The following is a 23,329-nucleotide window of genomic DNA, read 5'->3' on the forward strand; positions in this document are numbered from 1 at the left end:
CCGGAGTGGCCGCTGCGTGCTACTGCCGCCGCCGCCATTGTCGTCTTGTCATTTTTAAGGTCATGTAGTAGCATCTCAATCGGATTCAGGTCAGGACTTTGACTAGGCCACTCCAAAGTCTTCATTTTGTTGTTCTTCAGCCATTCAGAGCATTGTTTTGTTTATTTTTCTTCTCTGTATTTTTATTTATATCTTTTCCTTCTCTCTCTCTCTCTCTCTCTCTCTCTCTCTCTTTTGCTATATTGTTTGATGTGTACGTGCTGTTAGTCAATAACGTTGTATATTAATCCAAAATGTTCAGGAATGTTTTTGTAAGATCTTAAAAGCAGAAATAAAAAAAAATAATAAAAAAAATTTGAATTATGGAACTTAATGCAGGGCGGGCATGAAAAAGACAAACCAGTTCCTCTTTCTTTATCCTTTTCATTGAGTCACAGAATGGGCAGTGATGAAGAAGAAAGTTGAAAAGAGGATTGCTATATCATTTTAATTGTGAGTCACACTAAGCAGTTGTAAAGTGAAAATGAAAATGCATTTCTGCAAATGCATTTTCATTTTCAGATTTGTCATTTCAAATTGAATTTTGTTACACATTTGCTGGCGTGTTATTTGAAAACTAGTTCTCAAATGCCTTTTTCTTTATCATTTTTCATGAAGTCATAGAATAAGCAATGATGAATAAGAAACTTAAAAAGCAGTTTTGAGAAATGCTTTTTCATTTTGATTGTGAATCACACTATGCAGTTGTGTTGTGAATATGAAATAGCATTTCTTCTAATGCAGTTTAATTTTCAAATTTGACATTTCAAATTTAATTTTGTTACATTTTTGCTGGAGTGTTATTTAAAAATTAAATCTTAAATGTGTTTTTCTTTATTCTTTTCATTAAGTCACAGAATAAGCAATGATGAAGAAGAAAGTTAAAAAGCAGAGGATTGCTTGTTAATTTTATTTATGAGTCAAATTTGGCAGTGGTAATATGAAAATGAAATATCATTTCTGCTACTGCATAATATTATTTCTGTAACACATACGCTTCCATATTAATTAGCCTGAGACGCCAATTAAACTTCAGTGTGATTGATTATAAGCAGATTTTGCAGATGTGAGGTCTGCAGCAGTTTCAGATCTCGCGGTGATAGGAAGATAACGCGGTACTTGGGGCACGCTCCAGCTCAGTGAAACGTCTTTCTCGAAAGGTAAAGCAGAACTAGCAGACACGCGGCGCGTGCTGCTGCAGAGATTTAACAAACATGGTAAGAAACGGTAATCTAACTATCCAAACCTTGCTCCAAAGTTTTCTTCGTTACTGTTAGTTACTCTTTTATACTAGTGAACTTTTAAAAAGACATTGTTAGTTTTAGAGGCGTTACTAAAGTCACGTCGAAGGCCTGCTAGCATCAGAGGAGCAGGAAACCGTCTTTGGTTGACGTTAGTGGGAATATTATTATATTTCACGGTTAAATGTTTGAACAGAAATCACACACCTGAATAAGTTGGTCGTATTCAAGAGGATTGCAACTGAATTTTACTGTCTAAAAGCAACACGTTTTTGCTAGGCTGTTAGCACGCTAGGTTATTAGCGCGCTCACGTGGGCCCGGGTCAACACGTGGGTTCTTCAAGGCGACGTGGTTACGGGTAAATAGTTGTGTTAGTTTGTTGAACTTTAAAAGTGGACACGTAAAGTGAACACAGGACAGTAAGCTGAATGCAACATACCTAAATTAGGGCTGCCTCCTGGTGACCACGTGCAGTCTAGTGTTAACACTTCCGTCGAGCAGGAAGCTTCCCTCCGACGCCTTAAGTTGTGTCAAACCCTGTTTCTGATTTATCTTGTGCAGGTTGTGCTCCGTGTGTTGTTCGAGCACGCGGCGGGCTACGCGCTGTTCGCCGTCAGAGAGGTGGAGGAGATCGGAATGCTGCTGCCACAGGTGAGTGCAGGATTTATCAAACCCCAGATTCTCGCCTGCCGGAGCTGAGATCGCTCACTGTTTATGTCTGACAGGTAGAGGAGAGCGTGCTAAGCGTCGCAAAGTTCAACAGCATAGTGAACCTGGCCGCCTTCTTCCCCTTTAAGTCGGCCCAGACAGCCTTGGAGAATATGAACGCGATTTCTGAAGGTTAGTGTTCAGTTTTTGTCTCACTGAGATTAAATCATCCTCAGTAGTAATGATGTGTTATAATCTGTCAATCCACTGAGTTAATATGATGACAGCCTAATGTGAACTCTGAACATCTGAGGATCTCCATGTGGTCTGGATTAAGCCTCCAGTTGTTAACCCAACTTCTGTTTATGTGGATTAAATAAATTACCTTAAAAATATTTATATGGTAATTATGATTATTTGTTTGTAGGTGTGGTTCATGCAGATCTCAAGCTGTTTTTGGAGACAAACCTACCCCAATCAGCAAAAAAGAAGGCTGTTTTGGGAGTTTCTGATGCCAAAATTGGAGCTGCTCTTCAAGAAGAATTTAATATTTCCATCCAGACTGGTGGCGTGGTGGCTGAAATAACAAGAGGTGAGAATTAAGTTTTATTAATGGCTCGATCTAAGAAGCCATAACAATCAGGTCACTTACAGATGGATTTTGACTTCACGTCTTCTGAACATTTCAAAGCTGTTGTGATGTGATCTTGTGATCCTGATGCTCATGAAGGCTCATACTGAAAATCTGAACAGCCATCAAAAAACAGCATTCTTTCACTATTCCCTCCCAGTACGAACTAACACACCTAGCCATTTCTCTGATTCAAACAGGCCTGCGTTTGCACTTCCACTCATTGGTGAAGGGTCTGACTGCCCAGGCCGCATCCAAGGCACAGCTGGGTCTCGGTCACAGCTACTCCAGAGCTAAAGTCAAATTTAACGTCAACAGGGCTGACAACATGATCATCCAGTCCATCGCTCTGTTGGATCAGCTCGACAAAGACATCAACACATTCTCTATGCGTGTCCGGTAGGATTCTGATCTGAAGGTTTATATTTGATCATATGTGGGGTATACTGGTTAGAATCTGTAAGAAATGTTTCTGCTGAGCGTTTCAGCTCATTTTTCTTTAATTTCATAAGTGAAATGTTTTCTTGAGCACTCCTCCTAATGCTTACCACAGGCAGCGTACCACAGAGAGCTGTCTGTATAGAAACAGGAGGTACAGGAACCTCTCCTAACGCTTGTGCTGTGCTAGCTTTAGTCTAGTAGGGCAACACTGTTGGGTGAGACAGGTTGTATTGAGATTTGTCACAATCACCAAAAACCCTAAGCTTGTACCACCTGTTTTTACACAAGGGTTTTGGTTTTATTTCCAGTGAGTGGTATGGTTACCACTTTCCAGAGCTGATTAAGATTGTCCCTGAAAACTCCATGTACTGTCGCCTGGCGCAGCTGATTGGTAACAGAAAGGAGCTGTCTGAGGAGAGTTTGGAGAGCCTGGAGGAAGTGGTGATGGACAGCACCAAGGCCCAGGCCATCCTGGATGCATCTCGCTCCTCAATGGGTGAGTAACATGTGCTAATGTGTTCCTGCTTTAACTTGTGCCCCTTTTTTGCCCACCTGGACCTCTAAATGTCCTTGGTGTCTAACACAGGGGGGTAAAGAAACTCTCTCATAAACCTGTAGTGAAGGCACAAACCCTCACTGCGGATCCTGTCGGGAGAAACAAGCTCATGGTTCAGATAACCAAACAGAATCATGAATTTCCTTCTGCTCACCACTTCCGGGTTGTTTCTATTTTAGGTATGGACATCTCTCCCATCGACCTCATCAACATTGAGAGGTTTTCCAATCGTGTCGTTTCTCTGGCTGCTTATCGGCTGGGGCTGCAGGAGTACCTGCGCTCCAAGATGAGCCAGGTGGCACCAAACCTGGCGGCCTTAATCGGAGAAGTGGTGAGCACAAGTTTATTTAATCTAGTTTTATGTGGACCAATGATGTCATGCCTAAATCTGTCAATCCACTGATTTGATGTGCTGAGAAACTCTTCTGGTGCTGATGGTCCCTGATGTGTGTAACTGGCATGCAGGGTAATGTAGATCTGCCAGTGGTGCTTGCCTGACTTCTTTTTTTTTTTTTTTTTTTGCTTTTAGGTTGGAGCTCGGCTGATTTCTCACGCCGGCAGTTTAACCAACCTGGCCAAGTACCCTGCATCCACGGTTCAGATCCTGGGAGCAGAAAAGGCTCTGTTCAGGTACTTGGGCGCCCCCCTCCCTGCTGGGGAAACTTGTGGTTGCAGTGATGGCAGGGCTGGGCTGGAGCAGAGCAGGGTGACTGGAGAGGGCTGAAGCCTTGTCTGGAGTGATCCCTCTTGCTCTAATGCACCCCCACAGTCTGAGCACCCACTCACAGCACAGAGGTAGAAAACCGATGAAATCCCTGTTTTAAATGAATCCGTACTTTGTCGGTGGTGACCGCTAGCTTTGAGAGAAAATGAACACCGATGCTGTCAACTGTAGTCAAGATTCAGTGTCAATGAACGAGCTGACCTGTAACAGTGGTGTAGAAGAATCCACTAGAGGGCGCTCATCTGGCTGATGTTAGACATGTAGCCGTGTTATTTAACTGTTCCTGATCTGAATGTGAAAGAAGTTCTGTTTTCAAACAGAGCCTTGAAGACTCGGGGCAACACCCCAAAGTACGGTCTGATTTTCCACTCAACATTCATTGGGCGTGCAGCCGCCAAGAACAAAGGCCGCATCTCCAGGTATCTGGCCAACAAGTGCACCATCGCCTCAAGAATCGACTGTTTTTCTGGTGAGTGGAGCTGCTGGGGCAGGACCAAAGCTTTCTGTCTGATTTGCAATGATGCTCATATTTTTCGTCAACAGCATTCATCCTTCGGGTTGATGTTGAGATAATGTTTTCTGAGCAAGGCTGTCTCGAGTTGGCTCTATTGTGGTCGTCTGCTGGTTTTTCATGGTGTGCATTTTGTTATTGCAGAGGTGCCAACGTGTGTGTTTGGTGACAAGCTGCGTGAACAGGTGGAAGAGCGACTGACGTTCTATGAGACGGGTGAAGTACCGAGGAAGAACGTGGATGTCATGCAGGAGGCTATGAAAGAGGTAAGATGGTGGGACAGAAAAATAGTTTCTTACTGTAAATGATGACCAGTCTTTCCCCGACATCACGATGGGGGTAAAAACTGATTTAATGAGTCTGATGCAGTGTTGCTGGATCTGACGGGACACCCGACAGTCCTATGGCTGTTTTTAATCTCGCTTCCCTTCTGTTTCCGTCAGGCTACGGATGTTGCAACAGAGATCAAACGAAAACTAGAGAAGAAAGAAAAGAAACGCAAGAAGCGTGAGAAGAAGCTGTTGCAACTTGAAGCTAATGGGGAAACGAATAACGGTGAAGCTGAGGTGAGATTTGGTTTTTAGTTTCGCACTCGGCATGTTTTGATTTGAGGCCTGACCTGCACTCGTGGTCTTGTCTCAGTGTACGACATGCAATATGATCATGACTCGGAACCATTGGCTGGTCCCCGTCCGTGGACCTAATCACTGAAGCGAGTCACACACTTTAAACACTAAAGGCAGTTTATCAGTCCTCTGAATGTATGTTTTTGTCTCCAACCAGGTGGAGAATGAAGACACTGACACGCCTGTTAAAAAGAGAAAGAAGCAAGCAGCGGAGGAGGTGGAGGTCCATGCTGAGGAAGGGAACGAAGCAGAGGAGGCTCCATCCAAGAAAAAGAAGAAACGAAAATCTGAGGCAGAGGAAGCCACAGATGCCACCGAGACAGCGAACGCTTCAGCCAAAAAAAAGAAACAAAAGACTGAAACAGAGGAAGAAACCCCAGAGCCCGTTGTGTCTGAGAAGAAAAGGAAGAAAAAATAGGATCTTTATGTTGATCCAGACGTTCTGTACATATTTTTTATTCAGGACTAGTTTATAAATGTATCTTTTGTTCTTGCCCCCTCTAAACTGATTAAACTTTTATAAATAGCCCCTCAAGTCTTCTGTAAATTAATGTCTGATCAAGTAAAACGTTTCCACCTGAAAAGCCTTAAAAATCCCTTCATGTGCAAGTCCTGTGCACGATGCTGTCAAATGATCCGATCTGAAGTGGTTTCAGAGCTCAGCAGGATGATTCAGTGCCACAGGAGCTCAGTTTTCCTCTGAAAGCTCGAACTAAAGTAGTGCAGTGCTTTAACTTGGTCTGATAAACCCTCCAAGATGCCTTGTTTTTGTTTATTACATTTTAAACTTGTATTTCTGTATCTGACTATAAAGACTGATATTTTATTGATTCTGACTTCTGGTTTGAAAATTTTACTCTAGCCTAAAATTGAACATTACATTTTCTTGCCCTTGTTTACCTTCAGAGCCATTTAAACCTTGTGGAAATGTACAATGTGTATGGATGAAAGTTCTGGGTCTGAATTACATGTAAATACTGATGCCCGATCTAAAGAAATGGGATGGCTGCATGGTGGCGCAGTTAGCACTGTTGCCTCGCAGCAAGAAGGTTGCAGGTTCGAAATTCATCTGTGGCCTTTCTGCATTGAGTTCTCCCCATGCATGCGTGGGTTTTCCCCACAGACCACAACATGCCCTAGTTAAAACTTGTATGTTGTTTTGGATAAAAATGTGCCAAATAAACAAATGGTTTGTAGTGTTTAATATGGACAACAAGGGTTAGAATGACATCAAATCCAAGGCCAGGCTGGTCCAACCAACCAACTAGTTAGAAATAAGGAATGAAAGACAAATAGAAGGGTGGAAAAATAAAAATCAGGCTATAGTCACCCTCAGTATAAGGATTCACAGATATGAGTGACTGTTACAAAAACATTTGTTTTCCAAAATAAAAAGGCCTTTGCCGTGAAAATGATGTGTGTAATTCATGTACACCATTCTCCGTTCATGTATGCATAAAATAAAAATCCACATCACAAGATGCTTGTCTTCAAGTATATTCACCAACTTTATCTCCATGTTTTAGATTTCTATCCACAACTTTCCACAATTTTTTTGAAATAAAATGTCCTTCAAAATAAAAACAATGCAGAAAACCACATTTTATGTCCTACCAATACATATATACTGTATAAATACATAAATATATTTTACATACAACAGCCATAAATTTGAAAAGGAGATATACAGAGCAAAGGGGAGAGGGTGGTAGTGTGTTTTGTCCCTCTGATCTTGTCAGGTCTGCAGGTGTGTGCACGCACGTTAACACACACACACACACAGATGTAGCCGTTCAGTTGGCCCAGTAAGGCGAGCTGCCGTAGCTCGACTTGTTGACTTGGCTCTTCTGCTGCAGGCTGCTGGACTGGCCTCGCTGGCCTAGGCCACCCTGATGAAAAAAGTAAATATTTATAAAACTCAGACGAACATGAGAATAATTCATAAACGTGAGAAGCATCTGAATGACTCACCTGTCCATCCTGAGCTAGATGGTGGTGCAGCAGCTGTGAGTGAGGTTGCTGGTGAGGCAGGATGTGGAGGAACGGAGCAGGTGCATAGCCTCCAGGAGCTGCTCCAGGGTTCAGAGGCCCTGGACCCCCCAGGGCTGACGGCAGGCTGAAGGGAGGGGGGGTCCCTGCATGGAAACCCTGCTTATCAAAAGACTGAAGATGCAGAGGAAAAAAACATGTTAGCATAAAATAGCAACAACAAAGTGGTAATGAAGACATAAAACTCACCTGGGTCTTATTGTAAACACTTCCACTGATGTCTGGCACTCCGGAGTTACTGGATGTCACTGAGACCCCTGGAAGAAGGAAGAATCAGTGGGATTAACCTCCGTCATGCAGAAGCAGGACACAAATAAATCCTCTAGTTGTCCTACCTTTCCCGGGCCCTGCAGCAGCAGATTTGGCTTGTGCCTGTGAGGAGGAGTTGTACGCTTTACTGTACTCTACTCCAGCTGGCCCGGCTGTCAGCTCCTCATAACCTGCAAAAAGACAGGTGACTCTCAAGCACCAACCAGTGCACACTGAACATGACAGTGAAATGTGGGTAGAGCGATTTTGTACCTGAGCTGAAAGTGTGCTGGCCATAACCACTGGGCTGCTGCTGCGCCTGCTGTTGGAACGGGCTGGCTGAGGGGTTTCCCAGACCCAGACCCATACTGTGCTGCTTGGCCGAAGCCGGCCCCGGGCCACCAGGAGGAACGAACACGGTGGGGCCATACTGAAAGGCGGCAGCACTGGGCACGGCACCGGGAACCCCGGGGTAGTACGGCAGGCCCGTGTAGCTGTAGCCGGGAGGCAGGAAGGCCTGCTGGCTGCTGTGGTGCTGCGGCTGGCCCTGAGGCTGGGCCTGAGGAGGCTGAGGCTGGGCCTGGGTCTGTCCTTGGCTTTGGGCCTGAGGAGGCTGTGGGGCAGCCAGGCTGGTGGGGGGTGCTGGGGAGGTGGAGTCGTTTCTACCGAATTTTGTGACTTCACCTGATCAACAGGAGGACACGTTACAGTTTCTACCGAATTTTGTGACTTCACCTGATCAACAGGAGGACACGTTACATGAGAGGAAACATCTGCAAGTGGGTCTTGGAGACAATGAGCTGAAGGTTTAGGTGCTTCACCTGAATAGGGGTTGTTGGCTAAACTCCCATCTCTGCCGGAGAGAGCTGCTGTGGGGCCAGGGAATGTGATACCATAGTAATCCTGCAGAGAGGGCTGAAGGGACAGAAGAGGATAACGAAGCCATGAATGACTTCAAACCAAATCCAGTGAGGGGAATTCAGAGGATTTATGAGTGGAGCTGTATGATGTTCTCATGGTGAGTCAGTGCAGAGCTCGGGGTGGGCCCCATCAAACTGCCCACCCTTCTGCAGAGCACTTCCTCACAGGCAAACAGACTACGGAGCTAGTGAAGTTTGAGTTGCTTTAGGTGGTTGTAATGGGGTTTTTTCTTTTGTTGCTGTTCTGAACAGATGTCTCTAATTTTTCCAACGTGAATTCCCACCAGCATTCCTTTGTTTATTCACTTATTAAGTAAATGACATAGCTCACCATTGGCAGTCTGGACTGGAGCATGTGGAGGTCCTCATAGCCATAGATCTGCTGTCAGACACAAAGGGCAGAAACACACTCAAGACTTTTTCTTCAAAAAGCACCTATGATCTCTGAAAACAGGGAAAGTTAACACTTTAAAGCACATATTTACATAAGTCATGAATCCACGAATAATGCTATGCAACATGTAATAAGAACTTTACTTTCAGAAACAAAATCAGAACTTTTTTTTTCAGTCAGAATAAACACATGACCATATATGGTTGACTCATGAGAGCCACATGGCATTAATGGAAACCTCAATATGAGAGTCAAGCACCTTCTTGTCCAAACTTAAGCTTCTTCCACACTAGCATCAGCTCCCTGTAGCCCACCCCAGCCTGGCACACAAATCAGCATTTGGGCCGTCTACAAAATTGGAGCCAAGACATCAGTGATGTCATGAGCGCATCTCCGAGCACGTGAGCAGTGCTTCAGTCAGAGCCATGTTTCCTCCTCAGTATCCAGAATGATAATGTGAGAAGCCCCACTGGCTGTTTGAATCCGCTCAGCCTAACAGTAGATGTGATTTTGAAAAAGATTTTTTTAGTGATTTAAACTTTCAATTAAATATTAAGTAAATTGAATATGTACTCATAATATTACTAATGTTTTTTTATAAATAATAATAATTTATTATAACTACAGTTCACTTCTATAGTTTAGGACAGAGCCCATGATCACTGAAGGTCAACTTCACTCATATTTTAATACATCTGCAGTGGTCTCCTTGTAAGTTGTCCTCTGAGGAAAACAAAGCTCCGGTGCACCTGTTTGAGAAAGTACAAGTCAGCTGGAGGAGAAAGTAGCTTCTGACGACAGGATTTAAGAGTCTTCTTGCCTCACATTGGATAACAGCAACATGACTACATCTGACACCAACGCTGATGTTTTATCTCCACAAATCACTCAAGCTTGAAGGAGTTCTGGTGTGTGGTATTGTTGCTAATGCTAACAGTTAGCTTCTACTAGTCTAGACGTTATCTGCCGTTTCCTGGACGAGTGGTGAGTCCATGAATCTTAACCCTCTCAGGCTCAAAATAAGTTTTGATGAAAGGACGAACAACTAAGTCCTTCAGGGGTACTTCTGAGTTAAAACATGCTCATGAAATACGTATGTGGAGTAACCAGGTAGGTAGGTTTTAACGTTGCAAATCTGCAACGCCTGCCTCCAGAGGGTTAAATGACAGTTTGAAGTAGAGCTGTCAGGCTTTTGAAATCCTAGAGTTTACCATCTGTTTTCTATCAGAAGCAAGTGCAGGAGATAGGTGTAGGAGACTATTTTAATGTTCTGCCTGCATTAAAAACTCAGTGACTTGATTATTTTCAAAAATAATAAGTAAAACATGGTTTCTAAGGGAACCTGCTCTTTAAAGGAGATTGTAGATGTTTGGTTCGAGATCATGTTTACTTACTGGGTAAGCTGGCAGCAGCCCTCCTGGGCCCATAATATACTGGTTGGGTAGTAGAGGCGGCACTCCCTGGGACAAGTTAGGAGGAGCTTTACCTGTCAACACAATGTCTGATCATTTTCATTCACCAACAAGTTCAGCTCATTATGAGTAAATATTCCACTTTCTCGAATGTGTGTGTGTGTGTGTGTGTGTGTGTGTGTGTGTGTGTGTGTGTGTGTGTGTGTGTGTGTGTGTGTGTGTGTGTGTGTGTGTGTGTGTGTGCGCATACCAGTGGAGGAGAGCAGGGGTGTGGTCCTTGGTGCAGAGAGGTTTGATGTGGCAGTAGCTCCATTGGAGCCGAGTCCCAGTGCGGCGCTGGTGGCGATGATAGCAGCAGAGTGGAGTCCACCTGCCCCCGTGATCCCCCCCACTGTGCTGCTCATATTGCTGCCCAGGCTGGCCATGTTGGCCAGGTGGCTGATGCTGCTGCTGCTACTGTTGCTGCTGTTGTGTGCTGAGTGGAGCGACGAGCTTGCGGGCTGAGACGACGTGTAAGAGCTGGACGACGGAGCCAGAGAGCTCATGTTGTTGCTGTCAACACTCGTGTACTGAAATAAATGATTAATTATTTCAAATGGATCTTCACATTTCAGCAAATTATACAAACAACTGAATTTATTGGTCAAATCCCTTATTAACAATAAGATGCTTCTCCAATATATACACATATTAATGCAGTCAGTGAGGTGTGATGGGGGCAGACTGAACCCGTGCTTACAGTGAGAGAGCTTGATCCTAGAGCTGAAACCGAGGAATGGCTGCTGCCATGGCTGTAAGGTGAAGGGGAGCAAAATCATCAGTAAAAGTAGAAAAATAAATACACATATGAGCCTTTTAGTTTGTGTAACCTTGCTTTTTCTCCTAATTACTACAGGACATCACTGATTTCCTCTGCCTTACTAACAACAAACAGGCTCAGGTCCTGACCTGTTGAGTGAGTTGAGCTGACCCGCCGGTGGCAGGTCCTGTGCCAGGTTGGGGAGCGTGGTGGAGCTGAGTGAGGGTAGGTGGGAGGAGGGGGCCGGAGGACCGCTGGTGTTGATGTTCACAGACGGAGATTCTGGCTTCGGTGTAGAAGATGCTGATGAGGCTGAGCAAAGGAATGAAATAACGGGTCAGACACGTTTAGGCTGATCGTGTCCCCGTTTGATGCAGGTTTAGCTGTTCTCGACATTAGCAAAGACCTCATCTCTAGACTATGCGATGAGACATAAATTCGTAGTAACGAGTAACTCACTGTCTAGAGCAGCGGAGGTTCTTACACCATTCAGCCCGTTCTGGTGGGAAAACACAACACCTTTGTGTTAATAGTAAACCACAGCGAATACCAACAGGACACACTACCCACACTAACGCACCATCACTATAACTGCTGCTAATCAGGCTCATCAGTGATGTAAAATACAGAATTTTATTAGGGGGAGAAATAATGTTTCCAAACTGGTTTGAGGAGTTTATAAGTAGAAAAGGCTTCAGTGGAAACCAATTTAATCGTTCCACTTAAACTGAATCAAGATAAAAACTGTTCCTCACCATCACCGGCCCTGTGGCCTCTTTGCTCTGTTGAAAGGCCAGTCGCGCATGGGGGGGTTTCGTCCCATCGTAACTCCCCCCCACAGCGGAGAAGTGGGAGGAGGAGGGCGCGGAGGAAGAGGTCGTTGAGGTTGTCGACGTGGAGGATGGAGGGTTGGCAGAGCCAGCAGAACCTAATGAAGACGTGAGGCTGGGCATGGCCACGGCGGAGGAGTGATACACGGGTTCTGATGATGACAGTGGCGAAGGCAGAGCAACGGAGAGAGGGCTGCCCAGTGAGTCGCTACAGGACAGCAGCAGGAGAGCACAGGTGTTCATGATAAGCAAGAATGACATAACAAAGAACAAGAAACTGCTGTGTTTGAATTAAAAGTGCTTGTGTTAGTTGTACTAGAAAGACAAGACCACTTTTCAAAGCTGTCATTTTGTATTTCTCTCCTCCGTTTGCTGTGTGCTAATGCACGGGGTAGGAGAGAGACAACTGAAGTGACAGGGACTTGTTTTTGGAGAACAAGCCTCCCAGTTGCTGCAGTTCCAACAGATCAAAAAAGACTAACGGTAAGAAAATCAGCAGAAGCTCTCGCCAACCATGCAACGAGCAAACAAAACACAACATTTGATCAATAAATCCTTGTTTACATGGCAGCTGCCCTGAGCTGTAGTGATATCAGTGATCCATCTGCTGAGGTCTAACACCAGTGAGAAGCAGCTGATGGTTTTATATGCCTCCATCCTGTGCTCACGCTGACCTCTAATGCTATTTACATTAACTGCATTAACATCAATGCTAATATAAGTTTGTTTATTCCTTCATTTGTATTGATTGTGAAACACGAGTCTCTGTTTAGAAGCACCTGAGGGGTTTAGAGTACAAGCTGGCGTGGCTTTGGGTCCCTGGTCCTGATGCAGGTGGCACTGAAACAGGCGCCGGTGTGGAATCCCGGGACACTGCGCTCACACAGTTGTCCACACCTCCAAACTCTGGTAGTGCAGACTCTGAGCCAAAGTCCAGAGCTCCAAACTGGAGGTTTAGTCCAGGAACATCAGCCGAGCCTGGCATCTCCACGGCTGTAGAGGGAATCTGCCAAAAGAAGTTTGTTTTTAAATACGCAAGCTCCCACAAGTTTACACCTCCTGACCGTGACTCCCTACCTTGGATGTGGGAGGTATCCGTCGTTTGGGGCCTTTGAGCTGCACCCGTTGCTGCTGTGGCGTACTGCTGCCCTGGGGGTCCAGCCCAGCTCCGGAAGTAGGAGGTTTAACACCAGCAGCAGCCATCACTGGGCCGGCCTGTGCTGGCGTGCTGATGTGCTGGGGAGCAGACGATGCTGAAGCAGAGGGCGCTTGCTGCTGCGATGGAGGACTAGCCTGACGAGCCAGAGGTAAGGAGGGACCTGTGTGTCTCTGAACCAGCTGGCTCAGCACAAGAGAAGGTTCTGGCTGCAGGCCAAACTCACCTGCAGACAGAACAACACACAACAGGAATGAGAGCACGTAAACACACACACACACACACACACACACACACACACACACACACACACACACACACACACACACACACACACACACACACACACAGATCTGCTTACAGCTGAACTGTGTAGACAGAGAGCTGGTGTTCGACTCTGATGCCTTCATGTCCCAGCTGGAGGAGGAGGGTGGAGGTACAGGTGCTCCCAGACCCGGCAGTCGACCGATGGAGGTGTTGCTCCCCTGGGTGCTGACAGGAGGGGCTGCCTGGGATGAGGGCAGCTGGCCTAAGCCAGGACCCTTTAGCTGTTCCAGTATCTGAGCGCCAGCGCTGGGCTGAGACCTTTTGGCCTGGCCCAAGTCCCCAAAGCCAGCTCCCAGAACCGACGACTGGTGTCAGAGAGACAGAAACCATCCATCTTCGTGTTCTATCTGCACTACATAATGCAAAGGAAACAAGCATGTCTTTACCAGAGCAGCGTGTGCATAGCTTGTGCTGCTGGTCGCGTTGCGGCTGGGTGGTGGCTGCTGGTGGTGGTGGGAGTTGGTGAAGACCAGGCTCTGTGTGGAGGTGGAGGAGGGTGGTTCTCTTCCTCCAACACCAGGCTTCTGCAGCAGAGAGGCGAGGTCCAGACTAAGACAAATAAAAACACACTTAGTGAACGCTCCCAATAAACAAGTATCTTTTAGACCCGGCCTGACAGAGCACAGATTCATATTTTACCCCACAGAGGGGCAGGTGCGTACCTTTGCGCAGGTGGGATATGGTTCTCTGCAGCAGGTGCACATGAGGGGGTGAACACTTTGGTCTCTGAGAGCTGATAATACCAAAGGTCCACTGGTTAAACAAAGAGATGCATCTGAAGAAGTGACTTGTTATCCTTCTAATAACTCACACTGACGTCCTCACTCCACTCCTCAGCAGCCCAGTCCTCCAAAGTGCTCCTCCAGGCAACTGAAAGACAAACAACATCCGTTTACCCTCAACTCTGAGCATCATGATCATCAGTAACATACGTGCACTCCGCAGCGTACCTGTCCCGTCTGTGCTGTTGTTGTTGGCTGTGTCCCAAACCTCCGTTTGTGTGGTCCCAGTTCCAGCCTCTGAGGTGTAGTCAGCGGGGTTGAAAGTCCTGCTCAGGACACAGAAGGGTGAAGGGAGTTCAAAGTTAAATATTTTCCAAATTTTAGAGTTTTATATTAACTGTCCGTTAAGATCAGGAACAACAATCTCAGAATTTGAAGCTTTTCCCCAACATTTACTCTGTGTGTGTCTGTCTGTGTCTGTCTGTGTCTGTGTCTGTGTGTGTGTGTGTGTGTGTGTGTGTGTGTGTGTGTGTGTGTGTGTGTGTGTGTGTGTGTGTGTGTGTGTGTGTGTGTGTGTGTGTGTGTGTGACCAGCTTACCCCATGCCTTGGGCTGAGAACCTGCTCCCCGCTGGTGCTCTACCTCGACCTCGAACTCCTGATCCTGCAGAACGTCATCACCAGGGTCAAAAACACTAACTCAGGTACAGTAGTCATATTCAGTAGCTGCAGTGAGGAATCCACTAACCTCTGCTACCTTTAAGCCTCCGACCTCGATCTGACCCTTTATCCACCACTGGTGTCGCCTCCATACCGTTCTCCTCCGGACGCGCTGTCCGTGCACAAATTCAATTAGAAGCTACAAGTGTTTGAATGGAGACAATACAGGAAACTAGATGTGATTTTGTGTTGAGATCAGACTCCTCACCCTGCCCTCTCCGACTTCCCCCTTTGCCTTTACGGTTGGAAGAAGCACGGCCCTTGCTAACCTCACGCTCTCCTTTCTTCTCCCTATTCTCTTTGTTCTCCTTGCTTTCTGATGGTCCCTCTTTCACCAGGGGCTTCTTCTTTCCCACTGTTTCCCATGAGGTCTATACAGAGGACGGAAAAAAAAGCTAAATTAAGTTGTATCAGCACTCTTATTGTACTGATTATAATTGCAGTTGAAGACACCAGTTCTAAAGATTAGATTCATTTACTACCAGACATTACAAAACACTTAACAACAATGGCTCCGTTTGGCGTATAATGTAACTGATAAAAAATTGTTGGGCAGATTTTCTTGATTACATTCTTAATTATTTCTCATGCCATGCATTTTGAATTTAAATGATTGTAATTTAGAGAGTATACCGTGGCACACTGCAGTCCAACGTGGCAGTCAATGTGCAAAAATACCCCGAAAAATTGACATAATTTACTGCTTTTGAATAGCTGTCCACTGAAGTGACCACATGACAGGGCTTAAATGGTCTTTCAATATAATAAGAAAAAGAACACAGGAACATTATATGCATGTCATTAATAAAAACAGAATAATTTCATGTTAAATGCCACCAATCCCACCAAGTTGTGACATCCCAGCAAGACAACCGACAGGATTTTATGTTGAAGAGTGACTAAATGGAGAATGTACCATGTCGGAGGTGCTCTCCAGGAGGAAATTGATGGCTCTGCTAACATCCTCATTACAGTCGTGAAGAGCTACCATACACTCATCTTGATTCTTCCCCGTCACTTCCATCAGCTGCAAAGAGCACAGTTAAACATAAGATTTGATTACTAGTGAGTTACAAAATGACTAAATGTACAAGTCCCAGGAAAACGTACACACATGAATGAGTCTGCGAGTGTTTTTCACCTGATTAACCTTGTCCTCAAAGTCAGCATCATTCGTGTCGTAGATCATCTGGGCAAGTCGGATCTGCTCAGCAGTAGCCTGTACCACAAACACAAGTAGTTATTTGAAAAAAGCAGAATAAAGCAAAGATAACCTGAGTAAACTAAATATGTAGTTTTCAAACGATGATTTCACCATCTTATCTGGAAAGTTTAGTTCTGTTTCATCATCTACACTGGGCATGATCAACACCAGATCTCAAAAAGCAACACATCATTGTGCTGTTTTGAAGAAATTAGAGAATAAGTTAACTCAACACCCCCCGAAGCACTGCTACAGGACTCATTCAGTAAAAAATGTCACGATTCAAAAAAAAGAGTCAGGAGATCAATGAAGTGCAATTAAAGAGACATGGTGGTGGTAGTGTGATGGTCTGGGGCTGCTTTGCTGCTTCAGGACCTGGGGTCTCATTTATCAAACATTGCGTAGAATCCTTACAAAAAACGTACTTAAGTTCAGCAAAAAAATGTACTTACGCCAAGTAGGTTTGTGATCTATCAAACATGGAGTACGCACAGCTGCACGCAATCTCCGCTTCATAAATCAGAAACTATCTAGAATGGTTCTCAGCTGCTTTTTAGTCACATCCTGCCCTCACCACGCCCACTTACTGCCATAAATAGTCAATGCAAAGTGCCTTGTGGATCTCATGCATATACATAAGCCGGACGTTGCAGCGCTCCGCCAATGACGATGGCGACCGTAGATCAAGACAGATCAAGGAAGCGCAATTTTGCAGAAATTGAGGTACCTGTGGGTGAAGGGGAGAAATGAAAGGAAGTGCTTTTGCAAAACAAATAAGAGAAAATCATCAGTGTGGCACAGCGTTGTTGAAGCTGTCCATGCTGTGAATTCTTCAGAGAGATCTGTGGCGGATATAAAAAAAAAAAGATCCAATCGGGATTTGATCCCCAGACTCCCAGGTGAGAGTCACTCGTGCTAACCAGTCAGCCAAACAGAGATCGCCCTTGTCCAAGTGGGCAGGGCGCATGATCAATTGGGTCACAGTGACATGACACACACTGTCACAGACGCATGACATTCTGTCTCAATCTGTCCCTCTGCTGATATTCTGCGCTTCAGGCTGTGTGTGTGTGTGCATGCGCGCGCGCGTGTGTGTGTGAGACTGTGCGTGCGCGCATGAGAGTGTGCGTGTGGGGGTCTAGTTCTGTGTGAAAACGAAGCAGTACAAGTGATAATGCTGCAGGATTTCATAATTTTATCCTTCTCAGCAGCAGCACTGCAGGTGCTCTCCATGTCCAAAATGTGCGTAAGCAAGGCCCTTAGTCAACTTAAAGTTGCGCACATTTTTCCGCTAAGTTTTCTTTCATAAACCCCAAAGTTTGCGTGGAAAGTTGCTTACGCAGTTTTCCGACACCGTTTTGTGCGTAAGCAAGCTTGATAAATGAGGCCCCGGGATGGTTCGCTGTAATAAAACCATGAATTATGCTCTCTAACAGAAAACCCTGAAGAAGAATGTCTGACCTTTGACCTTAAACATGCAGTTTATGGTGGAACACTTTGCAATCAAAACAATTCTGCATAGACAAGTGGGCTGATGTGAGTCACTCTTTGCTGCTCACTTCAAGCACTTGACAGCAGTTGTTGCCACAAAAGGTGTTAACAGCCAATAATCCAGTTTAGGGGTCAATCACTTCTTCACACATTTAAAATATTGGAATATAACATCATGGATTTAGACAGCTTTGTTTCATTTATAGATGAAATTTTAATTAGAAAAGCGCATTTTGAATTTACTCTGGTTATCTTTGTTTGATACTGATTCAGCCACTGAACATTCAGTGTTTTGGTTGAAACGTCTTACCTGTATCTGTTTCTGTGGTTGCGAGGTGTGAGTAACAGCAGGCAGCACTTTTTCCCGTGGGCCCCGGGCCTTCTCGCTGCCCAGTGAGCTCATCATATACAGTATATACAAAACTCTGTATGTACAAAATAGAAAAACCTACAAAAGCAAAAGAAAAGAAGAACAAAATCATTGACAAGCCCTGCAACCGCCTGACTCCTAACAATGCATGCAAATGAGCAAAAACACTTTCGCACAGAACTGATTAAGTGCTCAATACTAGACTTATGTTTCGTGCAGAGTAAAGCCTTACTGCCAAATCATGAATAGAGGCCTTGTAGAGGCTGTAAGATGCACAGTTGGTCAGGTGACGCAACAGCTTTGCTGAAAATCTGGGTCAAGGATGAAGAGCAACCCAGTGTCCTCTTACAAACAGTGCAGACACTACAAACCCCTACCCAACATCTGATCTTGCTCCAGACAAGCTCTCACACAGGTCCTCTAAACACAAAATTAAGCCATTAAAATAATCTGTATTTAATCTAAAAGCCACGTGCAATTTATGTATTGCTGCAGTTGGAGAGCGACACTACATTAGTTTATCACCAACTCTGAATATAAACGATTACAAGAAGCTATGCTACAGAACAGTGTCACACATGCTAAATTATCTGGACAACAACTGGAGCTGTAAACTTAAACCGTGATATCCTAGAGCAGAATAAGTTCAGGTTTCCCCACAGACCCGTTTGTTATGTGTCAGAGAACAATGGCAGTCCAGCTTTATGTGGCTGAGTGACGTGGGCACATATAAAGCTCCTCATTGGCTGGTCAACTGAACAAAGCTACAACACGAGAAGGCATTTAAATTAACGAAAAATAACCAAACCCCAATTTAGAATGAAAACTTAAATTATTTATAAATACAGACTGGCACATTTTAACCTTAATCTGACACGAATGCGCAGCGACAACGCGTGGTTTCACGTAAACAATACCAAAACAATGCAACTCCGTGGGTATTTAAAGCGAAAATTTGGCATTTAGATTAATTTTGAGTAAAAAAAAATGCCTGTTGAACTGCAACAATGAACGAGCTCGGGTTGTGTCATTTAACGGGTTTTGGCTGCCTAATTAATAATTATAATTGTATCACTATAGTAATAAAGCTTTGTTTTGGCTCATCTGTGACGCTAGCTTGTTGTTGTTGCGTTAGTTGTATTTATAGTCTGTATAAAATGGGGTTAAGCTTGAAACAAACACAATTTTCTAAATGTCTCAACTAGAGTGACTTTAGCGACTGTCTATTGTTGATACTACCGTCCCCTTTGTCCTCGCTAGCATCAAGTTAGCCGCTTCATGCTAGTCCTGACACTGAACTAACGATGCTATCTAAATCTAGTCCAAGTTGATAGCCAACGACTATCAAACTGTTTCGTATGAGTCTTACGCATATTTAGATGTACGCGGTTATTAAACGATAAGCGCCGTAACATTGATATCGACGTAATCGATACCTAAAGTAAAGGCTAGTCTGCTAACAACAAAGGTGTATCAAATATAAAGGAAAAAGGCCTCGCAGCGCACAATCCCATCCCGACATTGCTCGCCGGGAATCAAGACAACAGAATTTTTTAGAAGACATCATTCTAAACCCAGTCCAAGCGAAAACAAAGAAGCTAGCGACTAATTGTGCTTCAGCGAACACGCAGTTACGTGTCGAGTTCACTGGGTGTAAAATACTCGGACTAAAGTTGAACAGGATAAGGAAAATGTGTGTTTTTATTACCTGCTAACGCGCTTCACTCGGCCAGCAGTAGACAAGATGGTCACGTGACGTGCTGCCTGCCGCGGCGGTTGGTCCCCTCTTCTAATCAAACTCTCCTCATTAGTAGTTTATGCTTCTCACATCAACATTACATTAACATTTTAAATTACGCCTTTTTATATTTATAATTCTCACAGTAGCAAGACATTAAGAGTATGAGAGGGGTTCCCAATGACAGGGTCGGGGGCCCATTCCAGGACACATTTAAGTGCAAAAGTCTTCCGTCATAATTTTTGTTTGTCTATTATTAGTTTCGGTTTGTTGATGTTCTTGTTTGAGGGCAAATATCTATCTATATACCTATATATATATATATATATATATATATATATATATATATATATATATATATATATATATATATATATATATATATATATAAATATATATATATATATATATATATATATATATATATATATATATATATATATATATATATATATATATATGCAACATTCAATTCAGTTCAGTTTATATAGCGCCAAATCACGACAAGGGTCATCTCAAGGCACTTCAGTTCAGTTCATTAAGCCAAACCATTGCCAGTCAACTTCAGGGTTCATTTCAAGATCCTGGTTATAGGGCCTTACATGGACAAGCACCATCTTACATTGAGTGCGTTTACATGCAGTCAGTAACCCTTTTAAAACCCGAATATTCACAATAACCCGGTTCCGCAGGTCCTTGTAAACACCGCCAGAAACCCGGATATGCTCATAACCGGGTTTTTAAAAACCCGGTTACTACACCTGGGGTAACGCTTTTCTAACCCGAATGTTTGGTCGTGTAAACGCATATCGGGATATCCCCATCAAAGCGTGTGTTCTGCGCATGCTCTGTTCGCAAGGAATCTTGGTCTTTTGAGTAGCGAGGCGACTTGTATGCGCCAGAACACCGAAAGTAAACAACAAGTTGGGAGCAACATGGCGAGTCGCGGCACAGCTCCACACTTTGAGTGACGAGGAAACTAAAGCGCAAACAAACGCGGTCACTATCTCTTCCGAACTGGGAAAAATGTTGTTGTTTTCACGGATACCGGAACAAGAAGAACCGGAAATTATGCATATTGCGTCTGGACGTAGTCCACACGTCCTGACGCTACCCCAACGTCCGCATTTACATCGGGTTATGCAAGTTAGGGGTAACTCGTACTTGTAAACAGGTTATTCTGATCAACTCAGAAACCCGAATGCCAACCTTAACCCGATCATAACCCGGATATTGGCTGCATTTAAACATACTCACTGGTGATCTTCTTAGTCCCTACACCCCCAGCAGGTCCCTGAGGTCCAGTGATCAAAGCCTACTGGTTGTGCAGCGCACCAGGCTAAAGACCAAAGGTGACAGATCATTTGCTGCTGTGGCCCCCAGACTCTGGAACTCTCTCCCCCTGAGTCTGAGATCAGTGGACTCAGTGATCTCCTTTAAAAGGCAGCTGAAGACTCACTTGTTCAAGCTGGCTTTTGTATGACCTTCTTCAACCCCTCTCTCTTTATTCTGTTCTCCCCACCTATTCCACCTTCCTCAGGATCCACTGATTTCCCTCTTTCCTATTCACTCTCTCTCTTTCTGGCTGAACGACTCAACTCCTTTTATGCAAGGTTTGAAGTGCAACACCCATCCCCCACACCCCCTACTGCACAGGTTTCTTCAGCCACTCTGGTGTCACATGCCTCCCCCACCACCTTCACCACTGTGAATAGTACAGTCCCCGCTGACCACCCCTCCCCCTCCATTGCCATCTCAGTGAAAGAAAAGGATGTGCTCAGGGTTTTCCGTAAGCAAAACCCTCGGAAATCCCCGGGCCCGGACGGTGTCTCCCCCGCAACCCTGAGACACTGCGCAGAGGTACTGTCTCCAATCTTCACGGACATCTTTACCATCTCCTTGGAGTCCTGCCATGTTCCAGCCTGCTTTAAGCTGTCCACCATTGTTCCTGTGCCTAAGAAACCCCATGTCACTGGACTGAATGATTACAGGCCTGTGGCGCTGACGTCTGTAGTCATGAAGTCTTTTGAGCGCCTGGTCCTCCCTCATCTCAAGTCCTTTACCTCCCCCCTCCTGGACCCTCTGCAGTTCGCATACAGAGCTAATAGGTCTGTAGACGACGCCATCAACCTGGCCCTCCACTTCATCCTGCAGCACCTGGACTCCCCGGGAACCTACGCTAGGATCCTGTTTGTGGACTTCAGCTCTGCGTTCAACACCATCCTCCCTGCTCTGCTCCAGGACAAGCTCTCCATGCTTAACGTACCCAATTCCACCTGCAGGTGGATCACTGACTTCCTGACGGACTGAAGGCAGTGCGTGCGGCTGGGGAAGAATGTCTCCACCATTCAGACAATTAGCACAGGATCCCCACAGGGCTGTGTACTTTCTCCTCTGCTCTTCTCCCTGTACACAAACTGCTGCACCTCGAGCCATGACTCCGTTAAACTGATCAAGTTTGCGGACGACACCACCCTCGTTGGGCTCATCTCTGACGGTGATGAGTCCGCCTACAGGAGGGAGGTGGAATGGCTGGTGTACTGGTGCAGCAGCAACAACCTGGAGCTCAATGCTCAGAAGACAGTGGAGATGATTGTGGACTTCAGGAAAGTCACAGCCCCATCTCTCCCCCTCGTCCTGACGGACACCCCCGTCACCACTGTGGACTCCATCCGCTTCCTCGGAACCACCATCACACATGACCTTAGGTGGGAGCCATCCATCAGCTCCCTGATCAAAAATGCCCAGCAGAGGATGTACTTTCTGCGGCAGTGAAAAAGGCCAAACTGCCAGCCCAGATGATGGTGCAGTTTTACGCGGCCATCATTGAGTCCATCCTCACCTCCTCCATCACTGTGTGGTACGCTGGAGCCACGGTGAGGGACAAACATAGACTGCAGCGCATTGTGCGCTCCGCTGAGAAGGTGATTGGCTGCTGCCTTCCGTCTCTCCAGGACCTGTACGTCTCCAGAACTCGGAGGCGTGCAGGCCGGATTGCAGCTGACCCTTCTCACCCGGGACACAGACTTTTCGAGCCGCTTCCCTCAGGCAGGAGGTTACGGTCCATCCAGACCAGAACCTCCCGCCATAAGAACAGCTTCTTTCCATCTGCCGTTAGACTTGTAAATAGCTTATAATCACACAACCATGCTCGTCTTCTGTACTCGACACTACGTCACGTTATCGGCCATGTTACCACTATCTGCCTTTTTTATAGCTGAATGTTTTATGCTAGTTTTATTATATTTTCTTCTACTTATTCTATTTCTGAAATTTATTATTCATGTTATATGTAGCACATTAGTACCGAAACAAGTTCCTAGTTTGTGAACTGCTTGTTCATTGACAATGGCAATAAACCTTTTCTGATTCTGATTCTGATTCTGATTCTTAACATTTTTTCTTTTAAATCCCAATTGCCTATTTTTGCTCATTTTAAATATATTTTTAAACATTTTCTAAATGCTTTTTTATATTTTTATTTTTTTTGTTTTTGTTTTTGTGAAGCGCCTCGTGATTTTTATCTTGAGAG

General features: G+C 45.0%; 3 protein-coding genes and 2 non-coding genes across 8 annotated transcripts in view; 3 read left to right on the plus strand and 2 right to left on the minus strand.

The window, feature by feature from the left end:
• The window catches only part of mlnl (motilin-like), a 13,125-nt gene extending 11,265 nt beyond the window's left edge, over positions 1-1,860 (minus strand). For all 3 annotated transcript variants that reach the window (XM_054751203.2, XM_054751200.2, XM_054751204.2), the window contains exon 1: positions 1,721-1,860. The gene's annotated coding sequence lies outside the window, so the exon portion shown is untranslated. The remainder of the gene's footprint in view (positions 1-1,720) is intronic.
• nop56 (NOP56 ribonucleoprotein homolog) lies at positions 1,114-5,953 on the plus strand. The gene is made up of 12 exons (XM_015959385.3): positions 1,114-1,256; positions 1,843-1,932; positions 2,007-2,121; positions 2,357-2,521; positions 2,761-2,959; positions 3,310-3,497; positions 3,737-3,888; positions 4,087-4,187; positions 4,602-4,750; positions 4,937-5,058; positions 5,236-5,358; positions 5,576-5,953. The coding sequence occupies exons 1-12, from the start codon at positions 1,254-1,256 to the stop codon at positions 5,834-5,836; spliced, it is 1,668 nt and encodes a 555-aa protein (XP_015814871.3). The 5' UTR covers positions 1,114-1,253; the 3' UTR covers positions 5,837-5,953.
• On the plus strand, positions 3,546-3,664 carry LOC129157219 (small nucleolar RNA SNORA26). The gene has a single exon (XR_008560536.1). It is a non-coding gene; the product is annotated as a small nucleolar RNA SNORA26 (small nucleolar RNA).
• Positions 5,092-5,159, plus strand: LOC129157215 (small nucleolar RNA SNORD57). Its single transcript, XR_008560533.1, has one exon. It is a non-coding gene; the product is annotated as a small nucleolar RNA SNORD57 (small nucleolar RNA).
• Positions 5,954-6,603: 650 nt separating the features above from the next.
• ubap2a (ubiquitin associated protein 2a) lies at positions 6,604-19,861 on the minus strand. 2 transcript variants are annotated; one of them, XM_070549343.1, is made up of 27 exons: positions 19,768-19,861; positions 18,000-18,137; positions 16,136-16,213; positions 15,911-16,021; positions 15,203-15,365; positions 15,023-15,106; positions 14,875-14,938; positions 14,505-14,602; positions 14,366-14,424; positions 14,217-14,287; positions 13,941-14,103; positions 13,589-13,859; positions 13,149-13,453; positions 12,851-13,077; positions 11,997-12,279; positions 11,701-11,740; positions 11,391-11,553; positions 11,182-11,233; positions 10,693-11,011; positions 10,425-10,516; positions 8,968-9,018; positions 8,538-8,631; positions 7,990-8,400; positions 7,803-7,907; positions 7,657-7,724; positions 7,390-7,581; positions 6,604-7,307 (listed from the first exon to the last, which is right to left on the minus strand). In XM_070549343.1, the coding sequence occupies exons 2-27, from the start codon at positions 18,093-18,095 to the stop codon at positions 7,212-7,214; spliced, it is 3,756 nt and encodes a 1,251-aa protein (XP_070405444.1). In that variant the 5' UTR covers positions 18,096-18,137; positions 19,768-19,861; the 3' UTR covers positions 6,604-7,211. The 2 variants fall into 2 exon arrangements, with proteins under 2 accessions (XP_070405444.1, XP_070405445.1); XM_070549344.1 differs by lacking the exon at positions 19,768-19,861 and adding an exon at positions 18,292-19,758 and having other exon boundaries at positions 8,968-9,015.
• Positions 19,862-23,329: the final 3,468 nt, after the last annotated feature.

This window comes from Nothobranchius furzeri, chromosome 3 (assembly GCF_043380555.1).
Source record: "Nothobranchius furzeri strain GRZ-AD chromosome 3, NfurGRZ-RIMD1, whole genome shotgun sequence".
Taxonomy (NCBI): Eukaryota; Metazoa; Chordata; class Actinopteri; order Cyprinodontiformes; family Nothobranchiidae; genus Nothobranchius; species Nothobranchius furzeri.

Excerpts from the sequence above, each read along its gene's own strand:
- ubap2a (XM_070549343.1), bottom strand. The coding sequence starts at position 18,095 with ATGATGAGCTCACTGGGCAGCGAGAAGGCCCGGGGCCCACGGGAAAAA. Across the intron at positions 13,454-13,588 it reads TCTGTCTACACAGTTCAGCT|GTGAGTTTGGCCTGCAGCCA; the intron begins GTAAGCAGATCT and ends TTCTGTCTGCAG. Across the intron at positions 11,012-11,181 it reads TAGGATCAAGCTCTCTCACT|TACACGAGTGTTGACAGCAA; the intron begins GTAAGCACGGGT and ends CATTTATTTCAG.
- nop56 (XM_015959385.3), top strand. Across the intron at positions 3,889-4,086 it reads CGGCCTTAATCGGAGAAGTG|GTTGGAGCTCGGCTGATTTC; the intron begins GTGAGCACAAGT and ends TTTTGCTTTTAG. Across the intron at positions 4,188-4,601 it reads GCAGAAAAGGCTCTGTTCAG|AGCCTTGAAGACTCGGGGCA; the intron begins GTACTTGGGCGC and ends GTTTTCAAACAG.